General features: G+C 40.9%; 1 protein-coding gene across 3 annotated transcripts in view; it reads left to right on the top strand.

Annotated features, from left to right (window-relative positions):
- SHLD2 (shieldin complex subunit 2) overlaps positions 1–21,438 on the top strand; it is a 121,865-nt gene that overhangs the window by 43,365 nt on the left and 57,062 nt on the right. For 2 of the 3 annotated variants that reach the window (XM_070433194.1, XM_070433193.1), the window contains exons 2-3: positions 6,494–8,023; positions 11,154–11,261. In XM_070433194.1, the coding sequence (XP_070289295.1) occupies positions 6,499–8,023; positions 11,154–11,261 (1,633 nt within the window). In that variant the 5' untranslated portion in view covers positions 6,494–6,498. Of the gene's footprint in view, positions 1–918; positions 1,015–1,108; positions 1,290–6,493; positions 8,024–11,153; positions 11,262–21,438 lie in introns of all 3 variants that reach the window. The other variant, XM_070433192.1, reaches the window with a different exon arrangement.

Genomic DNA, 21,438 nt, shown 5'->3' with positions numbered 1-21,438 from the left:
GTACCTAGCATTAATGCCTGGCTTGTAGCATTGAGTCGATATTTGTTACACGAGTGACTAAATGAATAAATCAATAATTACTTGTCTTTTAAACACAAAAGAATTCCAATTTGATGGTCTCACAGATTCAAAAAAGTAGAATGTTTTAAGAAAACGAGGGTTTGATAAATAATTTCAAATGGCAGTTGGACAAAGATTGAAAAATGACCTTTGGATTTGACTGTTACAGGTTGTTTGCTTCCATAGCAAAATAGTGTCATAGCAAAATGTTTGGAGTAAGAGCCATATTTAAATGGGTAAAAGGATAAATGGGAAGTGAGAACAAGGACAAGCAACATAGAAGTTTTTTTTTTTGTTTTTTGTTTTTGGTTTTGTTTTGTTTTTAAAGATTTGAAGCTAAAGGGGAAGAAACTATTGGAGAGAAACCCAAAGATTTGAGACAGGGGAGGTCATTATCATAGTAAGTTTATGCATTTAATTTGAATATATCTAAGTATTCCCACCTATATGTCAGTATAATATATTCTTGCTCTTCAACTTGGTTTTGAGATCTTTTGAACTTGAAGGTTTTTGCTGTGCTGTTTGGGGCCCTCTCATGGCCAATCCAATAAATGACATGTAACTTGTCAAATGTTAATTAGATCTGGTATACTAACTTATTTCTTAGGCAATTTATTCTTTCTATAAGGATTAGATGAGGGTGAGATATGTGGTTATAGCAGTTAATGATGCTTAGTCCTCCTTGATTTGTTATGGGTCAAAACTTGACATAAGCTTACTATAATTTTTCCCCCCTTGGTAATAATTCCCTGTTATTAACTATTTGAACATTGCAGCATATTGTTGTTTTAGTTGCTAACACAATAATAGTGCTAATACATTATTCTTTATGTTGCTTCTCAATGTTTTTTATTCTAGGGTTTTAAGAAACAGTATGTTTAAAATAATATAGGAACACCTCTGCCTAGTTAAAAACATACACATATTCAATACATTCTCATATCTCCCTCACAGGTAAGCACGATTCTGAATTTGGTGTTTTATTCTCAGGCCCATTTTTAAAGTCAGTATATTGATATATACTTCAAATTGTTCCTTTTATTTAAAGTTATGTTTGTAGTGGACTCCAAAATGGTGGCGGAGTAAGTGGAAGCTACACTGACATGCTCCCAGGACCAAACTGGAAATAAAACTAAAATACAGAAGAACCACCCTGAACAATCAACTGAGGACCAGCTGGAGAGAACCCTGATAACCGAGGACGGAAAGCGGAGACAGAATAGAGACTGGTAGGGAGGTGGGCGGCGTGAAAGGGCTGGCTGGGCTCCCACAGCCAGCAGCGGAAGTACCAGAGGGCTGTCTCAGCTGTGGGGGGTTCCCACTGAGAACTCTGGGGTCTGAACCCCAAGCTGGGCTCCCCAGCAGAGAGCACCAGAACTGAGAGAGATGCCCACACTGAGTATAACGTTAGCTGTGGGTTTGTCATACATTGCCTTATGTAATGTTGCTGTATGGTCCCTCTTCTCACTTTGCTGACAGTTTTTATCATAAATGGTTGCTGGATTTTATCAAATGCTTTTTCCGCATCTATTGACATGATCATATGATTTTGAACCTTCATTTTGTTTATGTGGTGTACCACATTAATTGATTTGCGGATATTGTACCAACTTAGCATCCCAGGAAAAAACCTCACTTGATCATGGTAATTTTTATTGATTGACTTGAGATATATATATATACACACATTGATTTGTTGTTTCACTTATTGATTGATTCTTATATCTGCCCTGAGTGGGTATTAAACCCACAACTTTGGGACGACACTCTAAGGAGCTGAGCTACTCAGCCAGGGCCATCAATCTGTTCAGATTTTTTGTTTCTTCTTGATTCGGTTTTGGAAGATTGTATGTTTCTAGTAATTTATTATTTATGAGATTGTTGAATTTGTTGGCATATTGTTATTTATGATATTTTCTTACGATTCTTTGCATTTCTGAAGTGTCAGTCGTTACTTGTCCTTTTTTGTTTCTGATTTTATTTATTTGGGTCCTCTCTTTAAAATTTTTAAAAATTAAATCTTTATTGTTGAAAGTATTACATATGTCCCTTTTTTCCTCCACTGACCCCATCTAGCCCGCCCCTACCCCAGGCCTTCATCACCCTATTATCTGTGTCCATGGGTTATGTAGATACTCACACAAGTTCTTTGGTTGATCTCTTCTCACCCACCCACCCTCCCCCACCTTCCCTCTGAGATTCCACAGTCTGTTCTATACGTCTGTGTCTCTGGATCTATTTTATTGATCAGTTTATTTTATTCATTAGATTCCACATATGAGTGAGATCATGTGATATTTGTCTTTCTCTGACTGGCTTATTTTGCTTAGCATAATGCTCTCCAGGTCCCTCAATGCTATCTCAAAGGGTAAGAGATCCTTTTTTTTTTTTTACTGCTGTATAGTATTCCATGGTGTAAATGTACCACAGCTTTAAAAAAAATTTTTTTTTATTTCAAGAAAAACGATTTTTAAAAAATAAACCTTTATTGTTCAGATTATTACAGTTGTTACTCTTTTCCCCCACACAGCTCCCCCCCATCCAGTTCCCACCCCACCCCCTGTCCTTACCCCCCTCACTGTCTTCATCCATAGGTATACGATTTTTGTCCAGTCTCTTCCCGCACCCCCACAGCCCCTTCCCCCCGAGAATTGTCAGTCCACTCCCTTTCTATGCCCCTGATTCTATTATATTCACCAGTTTATTCTGTTCATCAGATTTTTTATTCACTTGATTTTTAGATTCACTTGTTGATAGATATGTATTTGTTGTCACTTTGTTGTTCATAATTTTTATCTTTACCTTTTTCTTCTTCCACCTCTTCTTAAAGAATACCCTTCAGCATTTCATATAATACTGGTTTGGTGGTGATGAACTCCTTTAGCTTTTTCTTATCTGTGAAGCTCTGACTTCAATTCTGAATGACAGCTTTGCTGGATAAAGTAATCTTGGTTGTAGGTTCTTGCTATACATCACTTTGAATATTTCTTGCCACTCCCTTCTGGCCTGCATAGTTTCTGTTGAGAAAACAGCTGACAATCGTATGGGTACTCCCTTGTAGGTAACTGACTGTCTTTCTCTTGCTGCTTTTAAGATTCTCTCTTGTCTTTTGCTCTTGGCATTTTAATTATGATGTGTCTTGGTGTGGTCCTCTTTGGATTCCTTTTGTTTGGGGTTCTCTGCACTTCCTGGACCTGTAAGTCTATTTCTTTCACCAGGTAGAGGAAGTTTTCTGCCATTATTTCTTCAAATAGGTTTTCAATATCTTGCTCTCTCTCTTCTTCTGGCACCCCCATAATTCGGATGTTGGTGCGCTTGAAGTTGTCCCAGAGGCTCCTTACACTATCTTCATATTTTCGGGTTCTTTTTTCATTTTGCTTTTCCGGTTGGGTGTTTTTTGCTTCTTCATATTCCAAATCTTTGACTTGATTCTTGCGATCCTCTAGTCTGCTGTTGGAACTCTGCATAATATCCTTTATTTCAGTCAGTGTATGCTTAATTTCTAGTTGGTCCTTTATCATAACCTCGAGGGTCTCACTAGATTTCTTGAGGGTCTCACTACATTTATTGGCGGTTTCTAGGAAGTTCTTAAAAAACCTTAAAAGTGTAGTTTTGAACTCTATATCCAGTCGTTTGCTTTCCTCCATTTCTGTCATTTGTGACCTATTTCTTTGTCTCCGCATTTTTTATGCTTCCCTGTGTTGATAGAGTGGTTTTGTGTGCTAGGTGTCCTATAGGGCCCAGTGGCTCAGCCTCCCCAATTACCTGAGGTGGACACTCTTGGTGCACCCCTTTGTGGGCTTTGTGCACAGTCTTGTTGTAGTTAAGCCTTGATTGTTGTAGGTATCACTGGGAGGAATTGACCTCCAGGCCAATTGGCTGTGAGAATCAGCTGTGTCTATGGTGGGAGAACTTCTGTGCTGAAGACACCCTTATGAGGCAAGACTTGCTTCAGTGGGGCTTTGTTGCTCACTGAGTCTGCCCCCTGAGTGTGTCCCTTATGGATCTGAGGAGTTGTAATTGGATGGTCCCACTCTGACCACTGGGTACACTGGCTCTTGGGTCTAAGGAAGTGCTAATTTAGCCTCTGCCTGAGGCTACCCAGGTTTTTCCCCTTCCTTGTTTGGGGTTTGGAGGTGCCCAAATGAGGCCCAGCTGTGAAACAATGCAAGCTGCTGTGGGGCCTTGGGCCTTTTCTTGGAAGTTCTGGGTCTTTCTGGCCCAGCTGCAGTTTGTTAGGTAATTTTCAGATTGCAAAGGGCCAGGGCATTCATATGCAAAAGCCTCTGCCGCAGCTTGGGTGGGGCGGGGTCTCAGGGAATCAACAGGGTGGAGCAAGCAGCTATGGCTGATCCTCAGTCCTGCCCTAAGGGGCCCTGCGTCTCAGTGTCCTGGTAATCGCTGCAAGCACCCCCGAGAGAAAGCCGCCCTTGAGTTTCAAGTTCTGCCCGCTGCCAGACAGTCCAGTCTCTCCCTGTATGAGTCTGGGTCCCCAGAGACTCACCCGGAACTGGAATTCAGAGCAGTAGGGGGCTTGTGACTCCCTCCCGATTAAAAAAGACAGCTGTGTCCTCAGTCGCCAGCCCCTGCCGCGTGCTCCTCTGTACCTCTGCACTTCTGCACCTCCTCTGAGTCTCAGTGTGCTTTTCTCTTTCCTTCTAGTTGTAGAATTTCCACTCAGCCAGCCTTCCTGTGGTTCTGGATGATGTCTGTTTTGTCTTTTAGTTGTATTTTTGAAGTGGTTGTGGGAGGCAGCAATTTCTGGTGTTTACCTATGCCGCCATCTTGGTTTCTCCCCTGGGTTTTTTTTAAAAAATTTTATTTTGTTTTATTGATTAAAGTATTACAAAGAGTATTACATATGTCTCCTTTCCTCCCCCCTCACCCCCCCCCAGTACTGGGTTTGAGGCCACTCAGCCACAGTCTCAGGGTACACCAAGGTCAACTGCCACCTGCCAGTGTCATTGGAGCTTTTGGTGGGCAGGGTCTCAGTGATTCATTAGGGTGGGTCAGCAGTGTTCATCAAGCCCAAACAGACCAAGGTTTGGTGGGCAGGGTCTCAGTGATTTATTAGGGTGGGTCAGCAGTGTTCATCAAGCCAAAACAGACCAAGGTTTGGCTGTGTAAATGGAGGGCTCTGCACAGGAATGGTGGCACAAGTCTGGTGTGTGAGGGAATAATGGCTCCGCTCAAGAGCCACACAACTCATTTTTTCCTAGTTTGCCCTGACCTCCTGGAGAGTCTTCTGCCAGGGATGGGTCAGGGCAGGGAGGAGGAGTGGTGCGCAGGGAGGGAGGAGTGGTGGCGGCAGTAGGTTGGCCACAGCCTGCTGTCACTATTGCAAGCTCAGCAGGGAGGGGCCAGCAGGAGTTGGAAGGGTAGGGTGAAGCTGGTGGTTCTCCCATGGTGGGGTTAGTGGATCTCCCTTGGGGGGAATGTGGTGCCCCTGATATGGCCCATGGGGTGGGGTGGCCCTATCCCCTGTTGAGACACACTATGGGGGGAGGGGAAATGGTTTTTGCCCCAGGGCAGCAGAAGTCTGTCTCTGATCCTTCCCAAATTCACCCTCAAAATCCCACCAAAAAAGTCTGCACCAGGCAGGGTATCCCTTTGCAGGGTGTGAGCTCAGCCAGAGGGAACACCAGGGTGCTGGAGGGTGGGGCTTGTGCAGTACCCCCAGGTTGATGCACAGGGACCCTGATGGCTGTCTCTTCAGCTCCCTCCCCAGAGCCACACAACCCAGTCCGTCCTCACAGGACTCCAGTTTGCTCTGAGCCACCTTCCCTCCACCAGGGTCAAGGGGGAGTAGTTGCCAGCAAGATTTTGTGCATTGGCCCTTTAAGTGGGCACCTGGGTTTCTAGCCGACTCCTGTCTCTCCCTGGTGGACAGAATCCCTGCTGATTTTCACAGCCAGATGTTATGTGGGGGCCTCTACTGGCTCTGTTGCTTCTGGCTGGGGAGCCTTGCTAGGGGTTGAGACCCCACATTACTCAGGGGGAGACTTTGCAGCTGAGATGTCCGTCCCGCTTCTCAGCGGCTGCCTGTGGGAGTGGATCCAGCCCTTTCCGCCTCCCAGTCTCAGTGCGGCTCCTCCTGGAAGTCCTTGGTTACAGGACTTCTCTTCAGCTAGTCTCCAGGCGGTGATTCAAGTTGACTCTTCTGTATTTTAGTTGTAATTCCAGTTCTGGCCTGTGTGGAGGTGAGTGTAACTTCCACTTACTCCATCACCATCTTCTTCCACTCTCTCATTTAATTTATTTAAGAGAGTCTTTACATGAGCATATTTTCTGGATATTTTTGTTTATCTTAACTCACCTCTATTGTGTTTTTGATGAGTTATTTTTATTTCATTTGCTATTGGTATATTATTAACTTGCTATCAAGATATAAAAATCTGATAAAACACTCATTTTGGATTTTTCATTTTTTTAGAAACCATGAATAGAGGCTCTGAAATCCACATTTTTTGGGGTGCTCCAATTGGTCCATTGAAAATGATGGTATCCCAGGAACCAACTTCTTTAATGTCCACTACTGACCCCTGGAAAAAAGTTCAGCTTCTATACAATCAACATTCTTTACATCTGAAGGATGAAAAATGCAAGAATAAAAATGTGGAACATTATCAAATCCTAGACGCTGCTGCCCCTCCAGATCTTCTTAATGGTCATTGTTTAGGAAGCTCTCTGAGTAGATCTGTTTCTGTGAACGATGACTGTATACACTGTATTTCCGAAACACAGACTCGAAAATTCCAGAAGAGTCACCCCTTAGGGATGAGTGACTTAACCAAATCTGATGTCCAAATATGTGGATGTAAAGGCCGAGTTCAGCATTTAACTGAAGAGGAAGAATATCAGAAGCTTTTCAGTGAAAATAAGAAAATCACAGTTGAACAGCATAAACATCAATCAAATATATGTGGTCAAAATATCCAAAAACATTTCTTTCAGTTAGACCATGAGTGTGCAGCTGCATGGGATTTGGTGTGTAATACTGAGCAGATTAACACAGGGCCAGGAGCTATCAGCATGAGGTGTATACCAACAGAGCGTCACGAATTTCAAAACCAGGGTCCGGAAAAGAGCTCTTTGACCACACGAGATAAGCCAAGGTCTGCGGGAGCAGTCGGGAAGGTCTCAGACCTTACGGCATCTACTGAAACGGAATTCCTCAGTATAATGACCTCCAGCCAATTTGCTTTTTTAGCTCAAAGGATAAATAAAGGGGAGAGTTCTATAAATACAGGGACAGTGAACATAGAGGTTGAAGCTGAAACAAGTCCTGGGGAAATAAAAATAGTTAAAGATAAGTTGATTCAGCCTGATGATGATTTTGTAGGAAGATATGAAAGTAGACAAAACCAAGCATATTCTCTTGAACTTTTCAGTCCTGTTTTTCCTGAAACAAAAAGTAGCCACATATACATAAAGTCTGATAAAGGTCTTAAAGAAAATGTGGAATCTCCAGAACTTTTCAGTTTTGAAGATAAACTTCCATCAAATGAGATACGTATTGAGTCATGTAGGTCCGGAATTCTGTGTTCTCAAGCAAATGCCTTCCACAAAAGTCCGACGAAACGGAATTGGACCTCTGAAGACAAATCGGGCCATCTCAAAGTCCTCCAAGTTTCTAAGAAAACTAAGTTGGTTTCTAATGCAGGAGGTCCTACTACAGCAAAAGACCAGAGGAGTGTGTCGGAATTCAAGGGCATTAAGAAAATATCATTAATAAAAAATTGTGATTCCAAAAGTCAGAAGTATAATTGTTTAGTCATGGTGCTATCTCCATGTCATGTGAAAGAAATAAATATAAAATCTGGACCAAATTCGGGCTCTAAAGTGCCTTTAGCAACAGTTGTGGTAATTGACCAGTCAGAAATTAAGAAGAAGGTTTTTCTGTGGAGGACTGCCGCACTTTGGGCCCTGACAGTGTTCCTTGGAGATATAATTTTACTCACAGGTGAGGCCATTGTAGAACAGTGGTCGTGAGTTTACAAAGCTGTAGCTGTTCCCTCCTGCTGGAGGGCTCCCTCTTTCCCCTGCCTGTCTGGGCTCCATGTGACTGACCCCTTCATAGCTTCAGTGCTGGCCTCCCCACCGCTGCCTGGCATTCTCTGCGCTGCCCCTCCTTTCCACTCATCTCTCTGGGAGCTCTTCCCTGGTTGCTCCTCCTACTCATTCATTTATGTTAGCATTTAGGTCATATCATCAGGCTTTTTCTTTGTTTTCTTATGGTTATGTCTATATGTGTCTTATTTCTAACCCTTTTCTTAAACTATATTAGCAGTTTTATGATGAAAAGACAGCATTTCTAATACTTAATTAATCCTTAATAATGCTGTGCACATTATATTATTGAGGGAACCGATGTAGAATTTCTATTGCACTTTTAAATTATTGAAATTATATTAATACATTTGGAAATATGGGAAGGGAAACTCCTGCTTTTATACCAACCTCATATAACCACCAGTAGAGTTTTGGAATGTTACTAGTTGTCTTTCCTCTTAAAATTTGTATGCATGCATATATAAAAGCTGATACTTATTGGGACTTTACTGTGTATCAAACCCTGTTTTATACTTTACATGTATATCAACTCTTTACAACTCTATGAGGAAGGTCCTGGTTATTCCAATTTTTCAGTTTGAGGAAACAGACCCAGAGAAGTGTGCCCAATGAGACATTTCTAGGAAGTGGCAAAGCCAGGACGATTTCACCTGGACTCCAGAATCCTCATCTGTAGAGTTGGAATCATTAAGAACACAGTTTTTTTTTGTCCTGCTTTTTTTGCCTGACATAAGAAATGTAATATATATATATACATATATATATGTATATATATATATATTTTAAATATATTTTATTGATTTTTTACAGAGAGGAAGGGAGAGAGATAGAGAGTTAGAAACATCGATGAGAGAGAAACATCGATCAGCCACCTCCTGCACATCTCCTACTGGGGATGTGCCCGCAACCCAGGTACATGCCCTTGACTGGAATCGAACCTGGGACCTTTGAGTCCACAGGCCGGCGCTCTATCCAGTGAGCCAAACCGGTTTCGGCAGAAATGTAATATTTTGTTACATTTCCTTATTGATTTAAAATCAATACACAGTGTATTGCAGCAGAGATATCAGTCATTTTAAGGAAGAATCTTAGACCAGGAGGAAGTTGATTAAGCTTAATAGCACATCTACAGAGAGAATGTGATAGAGAAGAGGGAGAGGGGCAGCCTTAAAAGCTTAGAACAAGAAAATGGTCAGTAGTTTCTACTAAACAGTTTGCTGGGGGAATGAGAACCTTCGCTAGTGTACCTTGGTAGTTAAGATTGTTAGGTGCTGTCTCTAATAAAGAGACAACCAGGGGCTTGTAACTAACAGGCTTAGCATAATCTTGTCCCCCGGGCAATATCATCTTATTTGTTGGCAGATCAATTCATCTAACTCCTTTTGTTCCTATTCAGTGCTCACTGAGTAGCTAGCTAATTTTGGTCGTGATTTGGCTTCCTAGGTGTCTGATGTAAACAGTAGCAGTGGCAGGGCTGTGGGAGATTGAAGAGGCAGAGTTAAAATTAGGGGGTTGTTAACAAAGGTGGGAAGAGAGAGGTAGAAGTTCAGGATGACCTCACATTTTTATTTACCTGGTTAACAGCATAGTGCCAACAAATGAAAGGGATAATCTGAGAAGAAAAGCAGGTTTGAGCCATACTAAGATTGGGGAGCCAATAGGATTTCCATTTAGGGACGTCCATTAGGAAGTTTTGGATAAATGGGTAAAAGGGTTTGAAACTGAGGTCTGGAGCCGAAACCGGTTTGGCTCAGTGGATAAAGCGTCGGCCTGCGGACTGAAAGGTCCCGGGTTCGATTCCGGTCAAGGGCATGTACCTTGGTTGCCGGCATATCCCCAGTAGGAGATGTGCAGGAGACAGCTGATCGATGTTTCTAGCTCTCTATCCCTCTCCCTTCCTCTCTGTAAAAAGTCACTAAAATATATTAAAAAAAAGAAAAAGAAACGGAGGTCTTTAATTAAAGTCGGAAGTAATTACTTGGAATTTATGATTCTTTGTTTTTCTTATTATCTCCAAGTTAATTTGTTGCTGTTAGTATATCTTTATACCTCTAACATTTTATACACTGAAAATATCCTGCCTGGGGTCAGTCTGTCTCTCTCTGTTTCTAACTTACAGTTTTTGCTCTATTTATAATTCTTTTTTTTCTGTTTTATTTTATTTTTTAAAATTTCTTTATTGATTAAGTTATTACATATGTGTCCTTATCCCCACATTACGCCCCCATTCCCCCCACTCATGCCCTCACCCCCCTGTTGTCTGTGTCCATTGGTTAGGCCTATATGCTTGCATATAAGTCCTTTGGTTGATCTCTCCCCCCTACCCCCACCCTCCCCTACCTTCTCTCTGAGGTTTGACGATCTGATCAATGCTTCTCTGTCTCTGGATCTGTTTTTGTAATTCTTTCTACCTGTTGGTATGTTTAGTTCCACTAAATGATTCCTCTCTATCTTAGATCGTACAGTGCTTTTTTCCCCTTTAGAAAGCATTCCTTACCTCCAAAGTCTTTCCCTCTTAACACCCACAGATGATTACCATACTATTTAGGGAAAACTAATCAAAGTCCTTCAAGAATGCCTTATGTTATATTCATGTGTTTGTAGCAGAGGGGTGAATGCATAATGAATACTATTTACTCTCCTAGGCACCACTGCTTTGGAACCACTATTTTGCTTCTTGGTCCTGAATGATTTCTTTTCATCAGAAATGTACATCGTAGCATGCATCTTATGTAAACAAAGCCAATAATGTTCTCTGTGGAGCAGTGAACTCTCTATTGATACTGTTTATATATAAAGAAGCAATTTTTTATTTTTATTTTACCTGCATACAGATATATGTAGAGTCAGATTTTGGATTTGCTATTTTATCATTTGGTGCCTTAGGCAGATCATTGAACATATTGAACTTTAATTGCCTGGTATGTGGAGGCATGCATACTATCTTGCTATGGTTGGTAAGTTAACGACAGTATGAAGGAACTTATGGAATGATCAGAACTTTTTTCTCCCCTTTCCAGATGTTACTGTTTATGAAGATCATTGGGTTGGTGAGACAGTACTACAATCAACATTTACCAGTCAGTTATTAAATCTTGGGAGCTATTCATCTGTCCAGCCTGAGGAGTGTAAGGCACATTTTACATATAATATCTTAGTATTTAAAGTATATACACACATTAGAAAAAAGTAGAGTTAAAATGATAATTATATAAAATGTTTTCTAAAAAAATTTGGAGAGTATTGCTTTAATTTGTTTAGTGAGAATGAAAATAGAATTTATAAAAACCTTGTACAGCCCTAGCTGGTTTGGCTTAGTGGATAGAGCGTTGGCCTGCGGACTGAAGGGTCCTGGGTTTGATTCTGGTCTAGATTGCAGGCTCCATCCCAGGCCTTGGTCAGGGATGTGTGCACGAGGCAACCATCAATGTGTCTCTCTCACATCGATGTTTCTGTCTCTCTGTCTCTCCCCCTCCCTTCCACTTTCTCTAAAAATCAATGGGAAAATATCCTCAGGTGAGGAGTGACAAAACAACAGCAGCAGCAACAAAAAACTTGTACATTATAAATCATATATGTTTTTAAAAATATTTGGGTTCATGTTCATTTTCTTAGAGATTCAGTATAGTACTGCTCCTTAACTTTTAAGGAGTCATAGACCTCTTTGAGAAGCTATGGGTCATTTTTCCAGAATAATGGACTTAAGTAGATGGACTAAGTGGTTCCATGGATCTCCAAAGTTCTGTGGAATTTGTGAGCCTCTGATTAGGAATCTTTGAGGTAATGAAAAAAGCATGGATCATAGACAGTTGTGGCTTGAGTTCTTCTTCTTCTATCTACCATTGCTAGGAAAAACTGCCTGCCTTCTCTGACATCCATTTTTGCTTCTTTAAAACTAGAGGCCCAGTGCATGAAAATTCATGCACTGGAGGGGGGTCCCTCAGCCCGGCCTGCCCCCTCTCACAGTCCAGGAGCCCTCAGGGGTGGGAGGAGACCTGGTGATCAGGGGAAGGCAACGCCCCATCAACCTCTGCTGCTGCCACTGCCAGCAGCACAAGCCTTGGGTGGTCCTGGTTACCTGAGCCTCGGGCTGGCCCTGGGAAGCTGGGGGGCTGAGCGGACTGGGGGACTTCGGAGGCAGGCATGCAGAGTGGTCAGGCCCGCATGGGAGCAGACCCGGCCTTGCCGTGCACCTGATGCCCCGGCGGGGCTGAGGGGACTGGGCACCTCCATCTTGTGGCTGTGGGTGCCGCCATCTTTGAGGGCGGAGCAGTCAATTAGCGTATTTCCTTCTTATTGGCTGTGGGCGCTGCCATCTCTGAGGGCGGGGCAGTCAATTAGCATATTCCCTCCTTATTGGTTTGGGTGCCACCATCTTCAAGGGCGGGGCAGTCAATTAGCATATTTCCTCCTTATTGGCTGTGGGTGCTGCCATCTTTGAGGGTGGGGCACTCAATTAGCATATTCCCTCCTTATTGGCTGTGGGCACTGCCATCTTTGAGATGGCGTGAGGGTCAATTAGCATATTCCCTCTTTATTAGATAGAATAAGCTATTGAAAGAAGAAACCAGCAGCTATATTTTTTTTCAAGAAATAAATAAAAAAGAAAGAAAGAAAAGAAAGTAAGGGAGACAGTATAAACTGGTGATTATAGTCTCTGGAGTCAATAGACCAGAATTTGAATCCTAGTCCTAGAGCTTCCAAAGTCTGTATCTTTAGGCAAGTTACTTGACCTCAAATACTGAAATAGTGTCATAGAAAAATAGCTATCAGTATATATAAGATTATACAAGAGATTAGCTAGAATAACATGAAAGTAAAGCATGGAATTCCAATCTCTGAATACTCGAGGAAAGGCAGAGTAGGCAAAAGAGAAGGATAACTATTAGAATAACAACAATGGTGTTTGGAAAGGGCAAGATTTCCCTGTATCTAAGGGAACCTAGTTAGCAGAAAATCAGCACTGACATATTCTCATAAAATAAAAAAATCAAGTTCCTCATCCACCCAGTATGTTTGTATTAAGTGTTGATATTGAGGCACTGTGTGTGGGGTGCAGAGGTGAGCAATGGACACTTGGCCTGCCTTTGTGGAGTTCCTGTGTGGAAGACAGACATGTACATAAAGACAGGTGATTATGAATGCTATGAAGGAAAATAACTAAAGGTCATGATAAGAGAACACCATGGTTGTGGTTGTGAAGGGTTTGTCATGAGTGGAATCAGAGTTACAAAGTTAATAATAGTTCAGGTTGAGCAATAATGGGAGGCTAGTGGAGATCATGATAAATGAATGGATTTGACATCTAGCTGCAAATAGGATTTTCTGATGGTGTGGATTTCGTGATGAGGGAAGAGCAATCTACTACTATTAAGTTTCTGGCTTCAGCAACTAGCTTTTTTTTTAAAAAAAAAATCTTTATTGATTTTAGAGAGGGAGGGAGAGGGACAGAGAGATAGAAACATTAATGATGAGAGAAAAAAATCATTGATTGGCTGCCTCCTGCACCTCCCACATTGGGGACTGAGCCCGCAACCCAGGCATGTGCCCTTAACTGGAATCAAACCTGGGACCCTTCAGTCCGTAGGCCGATGCTCTATCCACTGAGCCAAACCAGCTAGGGCAACTAGTAGCTTTTATTAGGAAAGACCGAGAGGTAATAGGTTCATGGGGAAATTAAGGGTTCTACTTCAGGCTTGTTAAGTTTTAGATATCTCTGAGGCATCCAAATGGAGATGTCATATAGGGATTGGAGACAAAGTCCAAAACTTAGAGGAAAGGTTTGAAATTAAGAGATAAATTTTAGAATTATTTGCTATGTTATTAGGATTAATGTGTGTGTGTTTTCTTAAATTTATTTTGAGAGTTTGTTTATTAAAACTGGGGACAGTGAAACAAAGGAAGGGCTTAGCATAGACGAAGCCACAGGAGAGAGCCTGGGTGGTGCTCTGCTTTGGCTCCCTAGAAACGTTATGGGAAAGGAGCCACGCTGGGCTGCAGGGGCTCACTGAGAAGACAGTCACAGTGACAGAATGAGCCAAGGGCGGGCTGCTGTTAGCTCACTGAAACGTCTGAGGAAAGGGGGCCTTCGAGGCAGGTTCAGGGGGTGAGCCCAGGATGAGTTGCCGCTGCCTGTTGCTCCCCTGTTTGCAAGTCTCATGGGACCCTTATAGCATAGAAGAGAAAAGTAAAGATGCGTGCCTGAGAGGGAAGAAAGATATGGGAGTGCTCCAGAGAGCCCTCATCATTGGGAATTCTATGATGATGCACATTATCTATTTGATCTTTGTCCCCATTTCCTGCACAGAGCTCCTAAAACCACTGGAAATTTTTAAGTGATAAGAGTGATAAAGTTGTCTTGATATTCCTAATGAACCCCTTTTGGAAAGCACTTAAGGATGGGGGCTGGTTGCCGGGGGAATCAACAATGTATTAAAGGGTTGGAAATTTCTGTACCCCTCCCCCCAGGAGAGAGGGGCTGGAGGTTGAATCAGTCGCCAGTGGCTGGTGATTTACTCAATTGTGCCTAGGTAATGAAGCCTCCTAAAATCCCCAAAGGGCAGGGTTCAGAGAGCTTCCTGGTAGCGGAACAGGTGAAGATTTAGGAGAGTGCAGTCCTCCGAGAGGCGGGGGAAGGACTGTGCTCCTTTTCACATACCTTACCCATCTAACTTCTTATAGATCCTTTATAATATCCTTTATAATAAACTGGTAAGTGTAACTAAATGTTTCTCTGAGTTTTTGAGCCCCTATAGCAAATTCATTAAATCAAGGAGGGGGTTGTGGGAACCTCTGATCTCTAGTAGATCAATCAGAAGCACAGGTGACAGCCTGGACTTATGATTGGCATCTGAGATGGGGGAGTGAGGAGGAGCCTGAACTGAGCCCTGAACTTGTGGAGTTTGATGCTATCTCAAGGTAGATAATGTCAGAATTAATTGCTTGGTGGTGTGGAAAAAATACATCGGGATAGATGTCAGAATCATAATAGCATAAAGATAATACTCATTTGGTTTATCATTTAAAAAACGTTTACTTTTGAAATTATAGACTCATAAGGGATTACAAAAATAGTACATAAAGTTTCATGAGCCCTTCACCCAGCTTCCCCAGTAGTGACATCTTACAGACTTTAGGACAATATCAATACCTGGAAGGTGACATTGACTGTGCTATAATACTGTTACCTAGAATACAGAGCTCAGTTTTCATATCCACTCGTGTGTGTGTGTGTGTGTGTGTGTAGTTCAATGAAATTTGATCCCATGTGTAAATTTAATAAAAATATAGAACTGTTCCCTCACCACAAAGGAACTTCTTCATGCTACCTCTTTAATAGTTATCACTGCCCCTGGTCCCATTACTAATCTGTCCTCTGACAACTACTGATTTGGTCTCCATCTCAACTTTGTGATTTTGAGAGTATTATATAAATGAGTGTTATATTCATTTACAGGAATCATTTAGATTACATCTAAATGTAATATTTTGAGATTGGCCTATTTCAGGAAACATAATGCCCTGAGATCCATCCAAGATGTTACATATATCAATAATTATTTCTTTTCAGTGTTGAGTATGAAATCAATAAAAACATTTAAAAATATATCAGTAATTTCTATAAAGTAGAATTATTACAAACATGCTGATCAAATGCTGAAAATGAGAATTTGTTAACAACAGCAACAAAAACGTCCTTTATCTGGAAATTTCAAAAACTATTAAATAAGTTCAGGGTGAAAGGGGACTACAAACTGGATATTATAGAATTTTTTAAAAAAGTATTTTTTTATTGATTTCAGAGGAAGGGAGAGGGAGAGAGAGAGAGAAACATCAATGACGAGAGCGAATCATTGGCTGCCTCCTGCACTCCCCCTACTGGGGATTGAGCCTGCAACCCGGGCATGTGCCCTTGACTGGAATGGAACCTGGGACCCTTCAGTCCTCAGGCCAAAAGCTCTATCCACTGAGCCAAACCAGCTAGGGCTTAAGAAGTAATAACAAGGAAAACACTACATGCCAGACTCTAGGGAATGCATTTAAGGCAGATATCAGAGAAAAATTTATTAGCTAAATGTTTTTATCAATAAAAAAGAAAGAATAAAAATAAATTAATTAATTTTCAAGGTCAACAAATCAGCAAAAGAACAACAAAGTAATCTGAAGAAATCACAAGGAATGAAATAATAAAGATAAAAGCAGAAATTAATAAGAATGAAATAAATGGTGCTGGGAAAATTGGACAGGTACATGCAAAAAAATGAAAGTAGGCCACCAACTTACACCATACACAAGAATAAACTCAAAATGGGTAAAAGACTTAAATGTAAGTCATGAAACCATAAAAATCCTAGAAGAAAACAATAGGCAATACAATCTCAGACATCTTCTGTAGCAGTATTTTTACCAATATATGTCCTTGGGCAAGGGAAGCCAAGGCAAAAATAAACAAATGGGACTACATCACACTAAAAAGCTTCTGCACAGCAAAAGAAACCATTAACACCCCCTTTGGTGTGGCTCAGTGGTTGAGTGTCAACCTATGAACTAGGAGGTCATGGTTCGAGTTTTGGTCAGGGCATATGCCTGGTTTGCAGGCTCAATCCCCAATACAGGGTATGCAGGAGGCAGTGGATCAAAGATGCTCTCCCATCATTGATGTTTCTGTCTCTCTCTCCTCCCTTCCTCTCTGAAATCACTAAAAAATATATTAAAAAAAAAGAGAGAGAAACGATTAACAAAATGAAAAGGGAATACACTATATGGGACAATATATTTCCAAAATATGTAGAGAACTTATAAAACTTAACCCCAGGAAGACAAACAACCCAATTTAAAAATTGACAGAGGACCTGAATAGATAGTTCTCCAAAGAGGACATAAAATGGCCAATAGACATCAAAAAATGCTCAATGTCACTAATCATTGGAGAGCTGAAAATTAAAACTACAATGAGATAATCACCTCACACCTGCCAGATGTGGAAACAGCCCTAGTGCCTATCAATAGAGGAGTGGATAAACAAGCTGTGCTACATTTACACAATGGAATACTACACAGCTATCAAAGAGAGAATTCATCCTTTGAGACAGCATGGAGAGACCTGGGGAGTATTAAGCAAAATAAGCAAATCAGAAAAAGACAAGTACCATGTATTCTCACTTATATGTGAAATGTAGTGAACAAAATAAACTGACAAAACAGAACCAGAGGCATGGATCCATGGAACAGTCTGAAAGAGATCAGAGGGCAGAGGGAGGAGGAGGTGGATAAAAGAAGGTGAAGAAAGTAGCCAAAGAACATATATACATAGCCCATGGACACATACAACAGAGTTGTGAAGGCTGGAGAGGGGTGGCGATGGCTCGATGGAGGTGGGCAAAGAAAGGTGGGGGAAATGAGGGACATCTGTAATAGTGTCAACAATAAAAAAGGATTATTATTATTAAAATAATAATTCTCATTATTGAGAATTAATAATAATTCTGGCCAGTGTGGTTCAGTTGGGTGGTTGGGTGTCATCCTGTGCACCAAAAAGTTGCCCATTAGATTCCAGTCAGGGTGCATGCCTGGGTTGTAGCCTCGATCCCCACTAGGGGGCGTACTGGAGGCAGCCTAGTGATACTTTGCTCCCACATCAATGTTTTCTCTCTTTTTCTCTTCCTCTCTCTCTAAAAATCAATTAAAAATCTTTTTTAAAAAAGAATGAGGATTGCCCTAGCTGGTTTGGCTCAGTGGATAGTGTGTTAGCCTGTGGACTGAAGGGTCCCAGGTTCAATTCCAGTCCAGGGCCCGGATTGTGGACTCAATCCCCAGTAGGGGGCTTGCAGTAGACAGCCAATCAATGATTCTCTCTCATCATTGATGTTTCTTTCTCTCCCTCTCTCTTCCTCCCTGAAATTAATATAAATATATATTTAAAATAAAAGAATGAGAATTGAAAAATAAATATAATCCAAATCTTTTTTAAAAAAAAATAAAAATAGATGAACCAGCTTGTTAATTTGATCAATTAAATAAGGGCAGAGAGGCCCGGTCAGTATTGCTCAGTGGTTGAGTGTTGACCCATGAGCCAAGAGGTCACTGGTTTGATTCCTGTGGGGTTGCAGGCTCCATTCCCAGTAGGGGGTGTGAAGGAGGCAGCCAATCAATGATTCTCTCTCATCACTGATGTTTCTATCTCACTCTCCCCCTCTCTTCCTCTCTGAAATTAATAAAAAATAAATTTAAAAAGGTGTAAATAGAAATAGGGTAGCATTGATGAAGAGGCAGTGACACTTATGTAAGCATATCTTTAAAAAAATTTTTTTTTTATTGATTTCAGATAGGAAGGGAGAGGGAGAGAGAGAAGCTTCAGTGATGAGTGAGAATCATTGGTCAGCTGCCTCCTACATGCTCCCTACTGGGGAATCCAGCCTGAAATTCAGGCATGTTCCCTGGCTGGGAATCGAACCATCACCTCCTGGTTCATAGGTTGATGCTCAATCACTGAGCCACACCGCCTGGACTGACCATAACTTATTGTATAGCTCTGGCTCACAGAACCACAGTAATGTTTCACATACCCGCAAGTACTGGTAAAAAAGAATTGAAACCATTGGGAATGTGGTGGAGGACCCAAAATGGAATAAAGCACTAGCAAATGAACATAAACAGTATTACAAATGAAGAAAATAACTGCACAGAAGGGTGGTGGTGGGGAGAACAAACATAAGTAATTGTGGAACACAGTATACTGACTGGATTCTGAAGCCTAAAGACAAAAAGAACTACACAGGTGCTGTAATGTAATTAGTACCAGTGTTTCTCCAAGGGGAGTGAGTTGACAACAAGTCTATGTATATACTAGAATTGAGCAAGTAGGCCCTGGCCAGGTAGCCTCATTGTTTAGAGCGTTGTCCTGATATGCCAAGGTTGCAGGTTCCATACTCGGTTAGGGCACATACAACATCAACCAATGAATGCAAAAATAGGTGGAACAACAAATCTCTCTCTTTCTCTCTCTCTCAAGTCAATAATAATAAAAAAATAACAGGTAACTGAGTACATTGCAGATAATGAGAATTGGGTTTTTTCACTGTTATACAAAAATTATAAATAAATGGGGAAGGTTTATAAATTCATGGTTTTCAATATATAGATAGGTAAATAAATAGATTAAAAAGATACAGAAACATAGGTGTGTGTGTGTGTGTGTGTGTGTATGTGTGTGGGCTAACACATATGTGGATGTTTCCTAGTCCTGTCTGCTGAGAGGATGCACCACAGTCACAACAAGCATGCTCAGTGTCCAGACCCTGGTCTGTAAACTGTTCTCTGATAAAGGCGACCAGCCCTGCTAGAAGTGGCTGCTGCAGGATGGGGGGCAGGAAATGCAAAGTGAGCCTGTAAAGATCTGGTGTCCTAAAAGATTGTTGAGGGAACAGAGAGCCAACATGAGGCAGCACCTCCGGCCACAACTAGAACAGTATAATAATGATAGAACTGAAATGTAACCCATAGAATAAGATATTTTTGGTCCACACTGATATAAATAAATCTTCAACTGACTGACTGGCTGACTAAATAAGTAAATAAGAAGGTTCCATTCCTCACATTGGAGTTTCAGTAAATGAATGTGAGGGGAAAGAGAAAAATAGAGAATTATTAGGCAAACACCACAGTAATAAATACTGCAGACAGGATCCACTGATAGATCCTAAAATTAGTAATTGGAAGTGTCAGGAGAATAGCACTGCATAGTATCAAAGTATCTCCCCACCTTATAAGGAGAAAAATAATTTTATAGTAAGAAACCTGGCAGACACCAACTTAAGGGAGTGAGGAAGTCAGTCAATTTTTAATTTGGGGATTTCCTTAAAATATTGAAGTTTAATATTTTATTATGAACTAGAGGCCCGGTGCACGGATTCCTGCACAGGTGGGATCCGGCCAGCCTGCCCTTAGGGGGATCAATGGGCTGGCAGGGGGAGGTGGGGAGGGGACGCGGGAGGTTGGGGGGGCGGGTTGCCGATCAGGGCCCCGATCAGGCCAGTTGGCTGCAGCAGTGTGCGTCATAGCGACCGGTCATTCTGGTCGTTCCATCGTTTCGGTCACTTGGCTTTTATATATAGAGATATTTGAAGCTATCACGTTTTAGCAAGGAGCTAAATGGCTTTTAAGTAAGATTAATGATCTTTTATAAATCTTAGTACAACAGAAAGGTAAGGAATATTTTGAAATAATGAAAATAATGTGGTATGCAAATATTTTGCAAGGGATTTTGGAGATAGATGCTGTAGATAGTTCTGGTTTTAAGGCTAATATAGTTCAATAATTTCACAACAATCTTAGGACCTAATTCTGGTGGAGAATATCCAGTGGAACCTCTGGGGAGCTTAAGGTTTTGTAGGCAATGTGAACCTTTGTAGAACCCTTTACTAATTGCAGTTATATAACCTTGAGAGGTTACTGCAAAGTCTTAGTTTTATGTTTACATAGGAATTTATATTGCCTTTTTTCACAGGTTTGTAGCGAAATAAAGCATATTCTAAGGTCTTTTTATTTGACTTAAGGAAATGATTATCAGTTGTTACTTTGAGAATACTGCAGTGATTTTTATTCTGAAAAAATAAAAAAGCAAGTAATAAATCTTGAGAGCATTCTTACTTCTGATCAATATATTACATTTTTGGAAAAGACTTCTTTTCTCATTATAGTGAGGTGTTACATATTTTATAAACCTAGCCCTGCTAATGTGAGAGGTTATCAATTTACTTAAATATTAAATATGATTAAATATATAAGTCAAAGGTTCACACAATGATTCATGAACTACACTATTTTATTTGGAACATAAATAATTGATGTTTCTGTATAAATTTTTATGAAACAGGGATAAGGGATCTTTCTTTTCTCCCAAAAGCTCCATATTGTAACAAAGAATAGAGCCCAGAGAAATAATGTACAAGTTCACAGAACTCATTATTGACTAAGTCAGAATTTGAACCCAGTTCTTGAGATGTGGTGGTAATATCATGATGGCGTAGCCAGGGAGATGTGGTCTGTGAACTGGAGCTTGAAGGAGATACTTGGAGTTGGGTTTTACTGTCACATATGGGATCTCCTTATCTCCACTCTTCCTCTCTTTCTCTTATCATCTTTCATATTGTCTACTTTCTTTTCTCTTATGTTCATTATCTTTATTTGTGATATCACCATTATTTTGTGAAATTCATTTGGGAATAGAGTGATCTTAATCAGAGCAGATTTCATGTATCAAATTTTAAAAACATTAAAACATTTTTTTTATCCATCCATTCAACT

The sequence above is a fragment of the Myotis yumanensis genome, unplaced genomic scaffold (assembly GCF_028538775.1).
Source record: "Myotis yumanensis isolate MYYU_CA2020_CCGP unplaced genomic scaffold, mMyoYum1.0.hap1 SCAF_13, whole genome shotgun sequence".
Lineage (NCBI taxonomy): Eukaryota > Metazoa > Chordata > Mammalia > Chiroptera > Vespertilionidae > Myotis > Myotis yumanensis.
Note: the sequence above shows the minus strand (reverse complement) of the source record. Positions and strands in the feature narration are given on the sequence as shown.